Genomic DNA, 12,567 nt, shown 5'->3' on the forward strand with positions numbered 1-12,567 from the left:
GGGGGAGTGGGAGAGGGAGAAGCAGGCTTCCTGCCGAGCAGGGAGCCCGATATGGGACTCGATCCCAGGACCCTGGGATCATGACCTGAGCCGAAGGCAGACGCTTAACGACTGAGCCACCCAGGCGCCCGAGTCTGCTTTTATGCTTGTATTCTTTTGTGTTGAATATCTATTTTGAATTTGCATAATTATGCTTTGATTCCTCATAATTTCTTATTGTATAGAATTGATTTGCATTGAGCATAAACCGTAAACTAAAAAGTGTGAAATATTTCACTTAGTATAATCTCCTCCAGTCCCATCCATGTTGATGTGAAAGTTGGTTATTCATCCTTTCTGACGGCTGAGTAATATTCCATTGTATATATGAACCACATCTTTATCCATTCATCTGCTGAAGGGTGTAAGTCAAGCAGAGAAAGTCAATTATCATATCGTTTCACTAATTTGTGGAACATAAGGAATAGCATGGAGGACATTAGGAGAAAGAAGGGAAAAATGAAGCGGGGGGGGGGAATCAGAGGGGGAGACAAACCATGAGAGACTATGGACTCTGAGAAACAGAGGGTTTTAGAGGGGAGAGGGGTGGGGGGATGGGTTAGCCCAGAGATGGGTATTAAGGAGGGCATGTATTGCATGGAGCACTGGGTGTTATACACAAACAATGAATCATGGATCACTACATCAAAAACTAAAGATGTACTGTATGGTGACTAACATAACATAATAAAATAAATTTAAAAAATAAAAGTGTGAAATAAGTATGTGGCTAAAAGAGGAGCTCATTTGTTTTGGGGGGCAGAGGATGGGAAAGACACTGGGTGAGGTGAGGGGGTCACCAAGGCCTTGGGAGTGGAATGGTGAGAGGCAATTCCCTGTCCTCCATTGACAGGAGGGTGGGGGTATTTGCCACTCCCCTAAGCCAACCCTAAAAGAATTATATATAATTTGGGGGGATGCCACCCAAAATCTTATTTGATATGATTGTTGGCATCTTGTTTGATATGATTGTTGATCTGCCCAGAGAAAGAGAAACTAAAGGGTGTGGTCCTTGGAGATAGCCTGCCTAACTCCCATTTAACACAGCACACACACACAAGGTTTGAGTTTCCTCTGTCAAAAGAGTATCTGGAAAGCTATCTAAATTGAACTATTTTGCTGCACCATCCTTCCCAAGCATGTAGTCTGACAAGTGAGGGGACCCAACATCACAGGAGCATTGGAGTGTTCTTGCATGAACAAATAAAGCAGAGGTTACGGGTTCAGCTAAAGCTGGGGGAACTGAGGAATGCGGAGGACCCAGGGGAGGTTGTGGCTGCACTGTTTCCTTCATCTCTCCTTGCCTCAGCATTGAGAGAACAGCAAAAGTCTGTCAGAGACAGGAAGTGGAGGTCTCTAGGGGCAGAACAGCCCCCTCCCTAGAGCAGGCACACAGCCTGCCAGATGCCAGAATTGGGTATGAGACCAGAGTTTGCGAACTGGACAGATCATTTAATAATTAAAGTTATACAAACACTTTGGACTGTATTATTGAAGAACAAGAAAGAAGGGCTCTATGGAGGCAATCAAAGGCAGGGATTTAAAAACTATGAAAGACATGAAAACATGTCATGTCACTACCTTGTAGTGTTAAGATTATTCAATCAGATGGTTTTGATCTTCAATTATATATTTTTAAAATATTTTCTTGTGATTGTTTCCCACTGGCATGAGGCAGAAGGAAAAAACAGTGGCTTACTTTTTTAATTACAAAAGCAATAACACACACTCCCTGGAAAAATTTATCATGCCACAGTACCCATAGTATAAATAGACTATATGTTATCTGTTCTCCTAATAGCAAGTAGGTGGTATTCCATCCCTGCTTTCAATGTTTGCAATGAATATCCTCATATTTTCAGGTGCTGGTGTGAATATTTCTGTAGATCAGATTCCTGTATTTGGAACTGTTGGGTCAGAGGATGCTCACATTTAGAAATTGGTAGAAATTAGCAAAATTGACCTCAAAATGTGCCAATTTATAATCCCACCAAAGATGTGTGGAAATGCTCAGTCTATGGGAATATTTGTCTCCCCCTGTAAGATTCCCATGGGGCCAATGATAACTTGACTCCTACCCACTGTTGAAGTTAAGGTCCTCTCTCAGCTCTTCCTGCCCCTGTGAATTAGCCAGACCTGGGCTGCTTCAAGCAAGGGCAGCCTCAGTTCACAGTTGTATTTTGTACACTGGATTGGGATCCACACACAAGTGCTGTGTTCACCATTTCCCAGGTTGAGGAATAGCTCCATGGAAAATGTAAACAGTGGGGAGAATTGAACATACCATGTCTTATTTTTTTAGAAATTTTCAAGAGAGTAATGGGGTTTGACCAGAAGGAGGCTTGGGTTTCTACTCTGAATATTCTGGCCTCTTGGGTGGCCTCCAGCTTAGCCTTTATGGTTCACAAAACATGTAGCTGACTGTCTAAGATCCCTGGGCTTCCCCATTATTTAAAATGCACCAGTAGAGCTATCAGTTATTTAAAAATAATTTAACTTGCATTTTGCATCAGCTATATGTTTGTTTTTCTTATTTAATGTATAAAAACAATCAAAAGAATAGATAATCACTGTATACAGTCAAGGAACATATTTTTAATGCTATCATATAACATTTGTGAGTAGGACCCCAAAATATTTGCACACTAATGCAAATGATTATAGAAAACCAACCCATTCTGAATATCATACATGGTATGTTAACAAGGCTATTATTTTTTTAAAAGTTTTTATTTTAATTCCAGTTGTTAATATAGTGTTATATTAGTTTCAGGTGTACAATATAGTGATTCAACAATTCATACATCACCAGGTACTCATCACAAGTGCCCTCCTTAATCCCCATAATCTATTTCACCCATCCCATCAACCCTCTCCCCTCTGGTAACCATCAATTTGTTCTCTGTAATTAAGGTCTCTCTCTTGGTTTGTCTCTCTTTATTCCCCCTTTGTTCATTTGTTTCTTAAATTCCATATATGAGTGAAATCATATGGTATTTGTCTTCTCTGACTTATTTCACTTAGCATTTTAAAAAATTTTTATTTTACTATTTTTTAAAAGATTTTATTTGACAGAGAGAGACACAGTGAGAGAGGGAACACAAGCAGGGGGAGTGGGAGAAGGAGAAGCAGGCTTCCCACTGAGCAGGGAGCCCGATGCGGGGTTCGATCCCAGGACCCTGGGATCATGACCTGAGCCAAAGGCAGATGCTTAACGACTGAGCCACCTAGACACCCCTGTTTTTTTTTATTTTTTCAAAGTTTTTATTTAAAGTCCAGTTAGTTAACATACAGGGTAATATTAGTTTCAGGTGTACAATAAGTGATTCAGTACTTCCATACGACAGCGGTGCCCATCACTGCAAGTGCCCTCCTTAATCCCCATCACATGTTTAACCCATTCCCCCTCTCCCACTCTGGTAACCACCAGTTTGTTCTCTATAATTAAGAGTGTTTCTTGGTTTGTCTTTTTTCCCTTTGCTCATTTGTTTTGTTTCTTAAATTACTCATATGAATGAAATCGTATGTTATCTGTCTTTCTCTGACTGACTTACTTCCCTTTGCTTTATACTCTCCAGCTCCATCCATGTCATTGCAAATGGCAAGATTTCATTTTTTATGGCCGAGTAATATTCCATTGCACATATATACCACCTCTTCTTTATCCATTCATCAACTGATGGACATTTGGATTGCTTCCATATCTTGGCTGTTGTAAATAACGTTGCAGTAAACATGGGGGTGCATGTGTCCCTTTGAATTAGTGTTCTTGTATCTTTGGGTAAATACCCAGTAGTGCCATCGCTGGATCATAAGGTAGTTCTATTTTTAAGTTTTTGAGGAACCTCCATACTGTTCTCCAGAGTGGCTGCACCTGTTTGCATTTCCCCCAACAGTGTAAGAGGGTTCCCCTTTCTCCACATCTTCACCAACACCTGTTGTTTCCTGTTGTTCATTTTAGCCATTCTGACAGGTGTGAGGTGATAGCTCCCTGTAGTTTTGATTTGCATTTCCCTGATGCCGAGCGATGTTGAGCATTTTTTCATGTGTCTGTTGGCCATCTGTATGTCTCCTTCAGAAAAATGTCTCTTCATGTCTTCTGCCCATTTTTTAACTGGATTATTTGTTTTTTGGGGTGTTGAGTTTTATAAGTTCTTTCTAGATTTTGGATACTAACCCTTTATCAGATATGTCATTTGCAAATATCTTCTCCCATTCAGTAGATTGCCTTTTTAGTTTTGTTGATTATTTCCTTCACTGTGCAGAAGCTTCTTATCAGGATGAAGTCCCAATAGTTTATTTTTGCTTTTGTTTCCCTTGCCTCCAGAGACATGTCCAGTAAGAAGTTGCTGTGGCCAATGTCAAAGAAGTTACTGCCTGTGTTCTCCTGTAGGATTTTGATGGACTCCTGTCTCAAATTTAGGTCTTTCATCCATTTTGAGTTTATTTCTGTGTGTGGTTTAAGAAAATGGTCCAGTTTCATTCTTTTCATGTTGTTGTCCAGGTTTCCCAATACAATGTTTTGAATAGACTGTCTTTTTTCTATCGGATATTCTTTCCTGCTTTGTGGAAGATTAATTGACCACATAGGTGTGGGTCCACAGCTGGTGACTGAACTTAATCTCCAGCCTCTCTTCACTCTCTGAGTTTAGGGGTGGATGGTGGGGGTGGGGCGGGGGGCTAAATTTCAACCTTTTAATCACATACTTGGTTCCCCTGAAAACCAGCTCCACCCTTAGGGGGCTTTCTAGAAGTCATTTCACTAACATAAATGAGGTGTGGTTGAAAGGGGCTTGTTATGAATATCAAAAGACACCCTGATAGCTCTTACCACTTAGGAAATTCTAAGGGTTTTAGTTCTGTGCCAGAATCTAGGTGGAAGACCATATACTTCTCATTAATCATAATATCACACCTATCTTGTATTTTCCCTGACTCAGCCTTGGAGTCCATCACTTCTCGAAGGAGCCTTGGTTCCTTTTAGCAGAAAATAGTACTAAAAACTAAGTTCTGGATGCTAGCTGCGCTCATTGGTACTGGAGTGTTATTGTTCCTGTCAAAACTGACAGAGCCAGGAACCATGCGTGTGCACACACAAATCTATCTGTCTCCCTACTTATCATGTGTGTGCATGTGCTCCATCTATCTGTACATTGTAAAAACTGTGAGTTCACAGAGCTACTCTTTCATTTTCTTCTTTCCTCTTTCTGTAGTTCTGTATTTCATCTCTGACTGAAAAACCTCTCAGCACACAGAGGGAATTTTCTTATTTGCCCAATCCCTTGTTAATCAATTCTTGTCATTATTCATCCTTGTCATGGTTCATTTTAAAGTTCAAACTGTCCCATAACTGGTCAGTGGAGCATCTTCACCCTGGTTCCTATGGCCCCATCAGTTTCTGAGCACATTTGAACACAAGATGTTCCAGATTCACCTGTACTTTCTCTGATCCAACCCTGGAATCAGCCATTTCTCCAAGTTCATTTCAGTGGGAAATGACATTTTAAAACTGGGATCTAAGCCCTAAGTGAACTCACTACTTTGAGGTATCATTGCTTCTAGACATTTTAGAGCTAGAATACATATATAGAAAGTATTTTAAAAATACAAGTTAACTGATACTTCTTATCCAATCCAGTAAGGTTTCCCACCATTGTTCCCCCATTCCAGTTTCTTTCTGGTCTCCCACAGTACACACTGTGGCTCCCAACAACATGAATTTATTGTTCCTCCTTTGCTTAGTCCTATCACACACACAAACAAGCTTTGGAATTCCCTCTTTTCATTAAAGAAAATCATATATGTATATATATATTCATGCATATATATGCATACATCTATAGGTAAAGGTTCCTCTTTTTGTTTGCTTCTGCTGTGCTGAGGCTTTAGCCTTTGCTGACATTTTGGTGATGTTTCCTCCACTCTAGAGGAAATGTGAGAGCAAATCCCAGCCAGGTGTCCAGGAAGCTGCCAAGGACCCAGGCAGGAAAGAGAATGCCTCACCACAGGCCCAGGGTGGGATCCGAGGGCTCATAGGGCTGTAACCAGGTATCAGTCTCATCTTCTTCAAGGAGGCATGTCCTTCTAACAGGCAATGGGCAGATGGTGAGGGGATCTGGGTGTTCACCACCGTCGTGAGCTCTGGGCCTGAAATACGCACAGAGCGTCCCTGAGAAGGTGTGGGTGAAGGTGAAGATGTGGGAGCCGTCTGATGCATTGAAGAAGGACAGTTTTCCTGCCTCCCAATCCAGGAAGATGCCCACACGCCGTGGCGGCACACGCAGGGTGAGCGCAACGCGGTGTGGGTCCAGGATGAAGTACTCACAGCGGTTCCACAGCCCCATCACCCAGTAGCCATTGGCTGGGCTTAGGTGCCCCGGCCCCATGCGAGGCACTGAGGCCAAACACACACCCAGGAACCAGCGGCTGCGCCTGCCCACGTGCACTTCCCAGTAGTGGCGGCCAGCAGAGAAGCGCTGACAGCTCAGCACACACGTCTGCTCAGAGAACCGCTGGGGGTCCTGCACCACAGGGCCAGGCACTGCTGTGCAGGAGGACACGCTCTTGCCATCCTCAGAGACTTCCAGGCTGTGGTGCGCCGAGGCCGGATCGAGGGTTACATCCACTGTGCGGAGGCACAGGGTTAGTGCCTGGAAGGGCGGTTCTGGGCCCTGCCTGTCCCCTTCCCCAACAGGTAAACTTCTAGTGCTCCTGGCGGTCACTCCCACCCCTGACACCACCCCTGTGTACTGAAGCAGCTTGCAAGGCACTCCTGAGCACTTGAAAGCCATTAGAAGAATCATTTCTTTCCTGAACTGGAAGTTTCCTAACTGCCATTCTAGGTGCTATGGAGAGCAGAGATAGAAAACAAGGCAGATTTGTGGGGATAGAGGGGGGCTCATTTCCCCCAATTCCCGGTCAAGGGGAAGGGGCTCCAGGCTGGTTCAATTCCTCACTGATGCCACCACCCTGTGTGACCTTGAGACCATCATGTGAGCTCTGAGCCTCAGTTTTATAGCAATGCTAGCATTTTAAAACTGAAAGGGACCTCTGAGATGATCCAGTCCCGTGCCCTGCACTCTAACACCCACCCCTCAAAGCACACCCATTTGATAGATGGGAACCCCAAGGATCTCTTCTGTCAAATGAGAGGTTCCTACAAACTGGCCCTAGCAGTCTTCCTGCTAGATGGAAACAAATCTAGTAAAACCCAGAAAGTAATGTGCTTTTAGGAGGAGGTGTGTGCACACAAAAAAGTGCATGTGTGAGTGTAATCAGATGTGTGCATGCAGGCGTATGTGTCATGTTGTGTATGTGCAAAATTAGGCTTATGTGCTTGTGTGTGTAGGCTCCATACTTGGATCCTGGACAGATCCTTCCTCCAATCTCAGATCTGTCTACATTCCTTCTGTTTAAGATCCAACCAACCCCAGTCACAAGTCACAATCCCTTGACTTCAGTTACCTGCATATTGTTGGGCTGCTCTCCACTCTGAAACCAAACAGAAAGGAAAAAGAGACCCAAAGATCTGAGTCAGTAACTCTGCAACCTTGAGGGAGGCTCAAAATGCAATGAGGGATGCTACAAACCCAATGATCCCATTCCCACCATGACAGCGAGTTGGGAGTCCAGACTGGTCTGGGTTCACAATGGCATTTCTCTGGGAATTTAGGATTAGGTTAAGTGGCTGGTGTCAGTGCTGGGTTTTATCAAATCTGCATGCAATCTAACCTTGTACTGAAAAAGGCAGGAGAACAAAGCATGTGGGCAAAGAGAACCAATACAGGTGGCCGGGATGCCCTGAAGACTGCACAATAAGTTTTTAAATCTCTGACCAGCAGGCTCAGTCTGAGGAAGCCTGGCTGAGCATGGCTCCTGTCCTAAAATGTCATTTAGATATCCTGTTTTGCCTCCTTTCTTAACATGAACTGTTCTGAGTGGATTTCTCTTTTATCTTAATCTGCTTTACAACAGAGAGATCAACAAGTCACAAAATAGCAAAAGTAATAGAAATTTTCAGAGCTCCATAAATTTATAGCAGGGCCTTTAAGTCCTGAGTTTACATCAGAATAACTAGTAGTTATTCTTGCATAGAATAACTCAATTCTATAAAGATGTTGATTCTTTCTAAATGTATCTATAAATTCAAAGCAATCCATGCAAAATTGCTTTTGGATTTTTTAAAGGAATTTTATAAATGTATCCTAAAATTTAAAATGGGCCTAAAAAGGTCCATTCACTTCTAAAAGGAAGCAGAAATGGAGGAAAACTTGTACTTTTGGGTACTATAAAAGCCACAACAGTGAAAACAATGAAGTAATAGGTGGTCAACAGATAGATCCATCTACACATGAGAACCAGATATGAACTAAAGGCAATACCCACATCAATGGGGAAATCATGCACGGTGTAGTAGATGGCACTGGGAAAACTGACTCACTATATGAAGAAAAATAGCTGTATTCTCACCTAGCACCAAATACAATGGCAAATTTCAGATGGATTAAAGATATACATAGAACACATGTGAAGTGAATCGAAGAAAGTGGAAGAGAGTATCTTTACGACCTAAGTGTGAGGAAGGTTTTCTTCAACAAAACTTCAAAAACACATGCCATACGGTACAAATTTGATAAATATATATCTGCATAAGGATATTAATCCCTCACTGGTATTAAACACTGTGAATTCCTTCTTCTAGTCTGCCACCTGCTATTAGCTATGTCCTTGGTTTCCCACTGAAAAGAAACCATTAATTTTGATAAAATCTAATTCATCAAATTTTTACCTAATGACTTGTGTTTTTAAAACTTTGTTGATGTATATATATGTGTATATATATGTCATATATGTCTATATGTAACAATATATTGTCATTACGTACATATATGTGTCATGTCCCCTTGAATCGATAAAAGAAAGATAGCAACCTCATACTAAAAACAGCCAAAAGGGGCACCTGAGTAGCTCAGTCGGTTAAGCTTCTGCTTTTGATCTCAGCTCAGATCTTGATCTCAGGGTCATGAGTTTGAGCCCCACATTGGGCTCCACACCTGGCATGGATTCTACTTAAAACAACGGCTAAAGGACATGAACTGGCAATATTCAAAACAGGAAGCCCCAAAAGTCAACTAGCATATGAAGAGATGCCCAAACTTAGTATTCAGGGAGAACAGACTGAAAGAACAAGGAGCGATCACTCATCCCCATCGACTGGCTGACTCAGAAAGTGCCTTATGTGGGATGTGGGCTCCTGGGAGTCTCCACGCACTGCCAATGGCAGGATGATGACACTGCCTTCGGGGGATCCCTCTATCCCACTTAGTGACATATCCCCCACGGGCCAGCAATTCCCTTTGTGGGTATACATCCCAGAGAAATCTCCACATAAAGCCAGAAGGTGACATATTTGAAGCTATTCATTCAGTGTTGTGTGTGGTGGTGTGGGGTCAGAGGTGGGCTGGACGTCTATTTGAAGAATGTGGCTGGCTAAAATGGAGTACCCTGCGGCAAGGAGAGACGGACCAGATAGGGTGGCAGGGATGGACACTAAAACAGTGATGAGTGAGAAAAGCAAGGAACAGCACAAGAATGTAAACATCATTTACAGAAACGAAAATGCTTGTGCACAAAGCCGAAAATTCACCTTTTGCAAAAATACATACAAAATAAAGCTACACATCAGACTGTTTGCTTTATGTGGGGAATGGAGGAAGGGACAGGGAAAAATATTTACACATAGAGTAACATGCCCACTCTAGACCCACAAGTCAGTCTTTGAGGGTGGGTGCCAGGATCTAGGTGATTCTGATGTGCAACCAGAATTGGCATCAATGGTTTATAATATGTTTACACCTCAGAACAATAGAAAAGTAAACAGAAAAGTAAAACTTGAATATAACCTCTACTAAGTGACATACATTAATACATGCCATATGCCTATGAAAGAAACCAGAATGAAGTATGGTTGCTGAGTCAGAGTGAGTGACTGGGATGTTGAGATGAAAGTGGACAGTGGGAGGGAGACGAGCTTCACTCACCAGCCTGGCCTTCAGCCCTTCTCCAGTCTGAAGCAGCCATGGAAAAACAGAATTAGAACACCACGTCAGTGCTGCTTCCCTGCTCCCACATTGCATTTTGTACCCACCCCTGCCTTTCTCCCCTTTTTCCTGCCACCCATATGGCTAGAAGGGTTGGGAAACGAGAAGAACATACATGGAAAATCAGATGCTAAAACGTGCACAAGAAGAAATAATCTGAAGAAGGGTCACTTACCGAGCTCTGTCTGAAGCTTCTCTGTAAGCAAAACACACAGAGAAAACATCAGTCTCTGGGTGAGGGGAACCACCTTCCCAAGGCAGTTGGGTCACTGGGAGGAGGTTCCTTAGTCTTAAACCACTGCTCACCCCAATCCCATCTTAGTCTCTGTACCACCCATCTGCATGATTCTTATGCCTCATCCTATTCTTTGCTCTAAGGCAGAAATCTGCACAGGGCTAGAAAAGGAAAACAGGTCCCGGTACTGAGGGGCCTCTTCCCAGGGCTCATGTCTAGTTTGAAAGGCTACTTTTCATTTGCCCCAAAATCAGAAACTTTTCCTGGGGAGGAGGTCCTTCATAAATCCAGGCACTGAGCACAGCTGGTGTAAACCTCGGGGTCACTTGCTGTGTACATTATTTTAAGGACTGGGAGGACATCACACTCAATTATTTCCCCTGGCCAGATATTAAGACTTTGATATTTTGCCACCAGGAATGCATTCCTTTGACTTCTCCACTTTGTCTTTTTTTAAACTTTTTTTTATTTTTAAAAATATTTTATTTATTTTTTGAGAGAGAGAGAGATAGCGAGAGATAGAGCACGAGCAGGGGAGAGAGGGAGAAGCAGGCTCCCCGCTGAGCAAGGAGCCCAATGCAGGACTCAATCCCAGGACCCTGGGATCATGACCTGAGCCCAAGGCAGATGCTTAACCAACCAAGCCACCCAGGCGCCCCTCTTATGTCTTGTTTTAAAAGTAAATCATTCTGGCTAGAGGCTCGGGAAGATAGTGGAGTAGGAGGACCCTGAGCTCACCCCTTCCCATGTTTTCAACTAGATATCATCCACATCCAAGACTCGCAGAGAGATCTGAAGACTGGCAGAAAAAATTCCACAACTAAATATAGAGACAAAACTGCATTTGAAAGGTTAGGATGGTCAGATAGGTGGAGAGAGCAGAGAAATGGGCCCCCACACCAGGGAGCTCACACAGGGAAGGCTGATTCCCGTAACACTTGGCTTTAAAAACCAGAGGGGCTGAATTCTGTGAGTTTATAAAACCAGTGGGACTTGAAGCCTTGTGCTTTAAAGGTCAGCTGACTTAGCACTGGATGAGCCCAGAGGGCAAGTGATAACTGAGTCACTGCCTTTAAGGAGACAGCAGCCCGCACAGAGAGGTAACATAAAAATGGCAGTCTACACAACACTGGGGGCAAATGGGAGACAGATCTGTTCATAATGATTTTGCAGCTTGTTAGGGGACTTCAAAAATGAGGGAGCTGGTAGGCATTGTTTTCCTCTCCTGAACCCCTAGCTACCTGTGGGAGGTGGGGCTGCACAGACACTTGCTACCTAACCCATTAGCAGTGTGCCCTTCCCACAAGTTCTCCTGAGGACTAGCCCACACTAAGTCTGCTAGCTTTGACCACAGGCTCAGGGGAAATATTGTTAAAGCCACACCACTCCCAGCTGTGCACCCCCAACCACCATCGTGCACTGGCCCCAGCTGTGCCCAGCCATCCTCACGCTCCGCACCCAGCCTCATGGCCCCAGGAGCTCCAGCAAACAACCACCAGCCACTGCAGCACTTTAGGGGGTCCAACATAGGACCAGTGGCCCAGTGCAAATTTTCCTAGCACAGCGGCCCCACTCCTAAGTTCCCCAGCAGGCACACCCCATCAGAGCTGGACTGCCTGGGTTCTACTAACATCACAGAGAGCAAGCACAGCCCACAACAGCCCACAACAGGCAGAGGGTCACTGCAAATGACTACACTAAAAGGAAAAGTGACTCAGACACAACAGCAGAGTGTAAGCAACACACATAAGATACCCTCTTGACATTCATAACATGCAGAAACACACACAGAGAGGCAGACAAAATGAGGAGACAGAGAAATTTATCACAAATGAAAGAACAGGACAAGGCCAAGGCAGAGATCTAAGTAAAACAGATATAAGTAACATGCCTGACAGAAAATTTAAAGCAATGATTCTAAGGAACTCACTGGACTTGGGAAAAGACTGGAAGACGTGACTGAGACCCTTAACAGAGAGATAAGGAAAAACATAGCAGAAATAAAGGGCACAATAAACGAAATGAAAACACATTTCATGGAAAGAACAGCAGGCTGGAAGAAGCAGAAGAATGAATTAGTGACCTAGAAGAAAGAATAACAGAAAGCCAACAAGCTGAACAAAAGAGAGAAAAAAGTATTTTGCAAAATGAGAACAGACTTAGGGAACTCAGGGACTGCATCAAACGTAGTAA

General features: G+C 43.4%; 1 protein-coding gene across 3 annotated transcripts in view; it reads right to left on the reverse strand.

Annotated features, from left to right (window-relative positions):
* Positions 1 to 2,614: 2,614 nt before the first annotated feature.
* BTNL9 (butyrophilin like 9) overlaps positions 2,615 to 12,567 on the reverse strand; it is a 32,769-nt gene continuing 22,816 nt past the window's right edge. For all 3 annotated transcript variants that reach the window (XM_078067669.1, XM_078067671.1, XM_078067672.1), the window contains 4 exons: positions 10,315 to 10,335; positions 10,080 to 10,106; positions 7,504 to 7,530; positions 2,615 to 6,664 (listed from right to left, as the gene is read on the reverse strand). In XM_078067669.1, coding sequence (XP_077923795.1) covers positions 6,039 to 6,664; positions 7,504 to 7,530; positions 10,080 to 10,106; positions 10,315 to 10,335 — 701 coding nt within the window. In that variant the 3' untranslated portion in view covers positions 2,615 to 6,038. The remainder of the gene's footprint in view (positions 6,665 to 7,503; positions 7,531 to 10,079; positions 10,107 to 10,314; positions 10,336 to 12,567) is intronic.

Source organism: Halichoerus grypus, chromosome 2 (genome assembly GCF_964656455.1).
Source record: "Halichoerus grypus chromosome 2, mHalGry1.hap1.1, whole genome shotgun sequence".
Lineage (NCBI taxonomy): Eukaryota > Metazoa > Chordata > Mammalia > Carnivora > Phocidae > Halichoerus > Halichoerus grypus.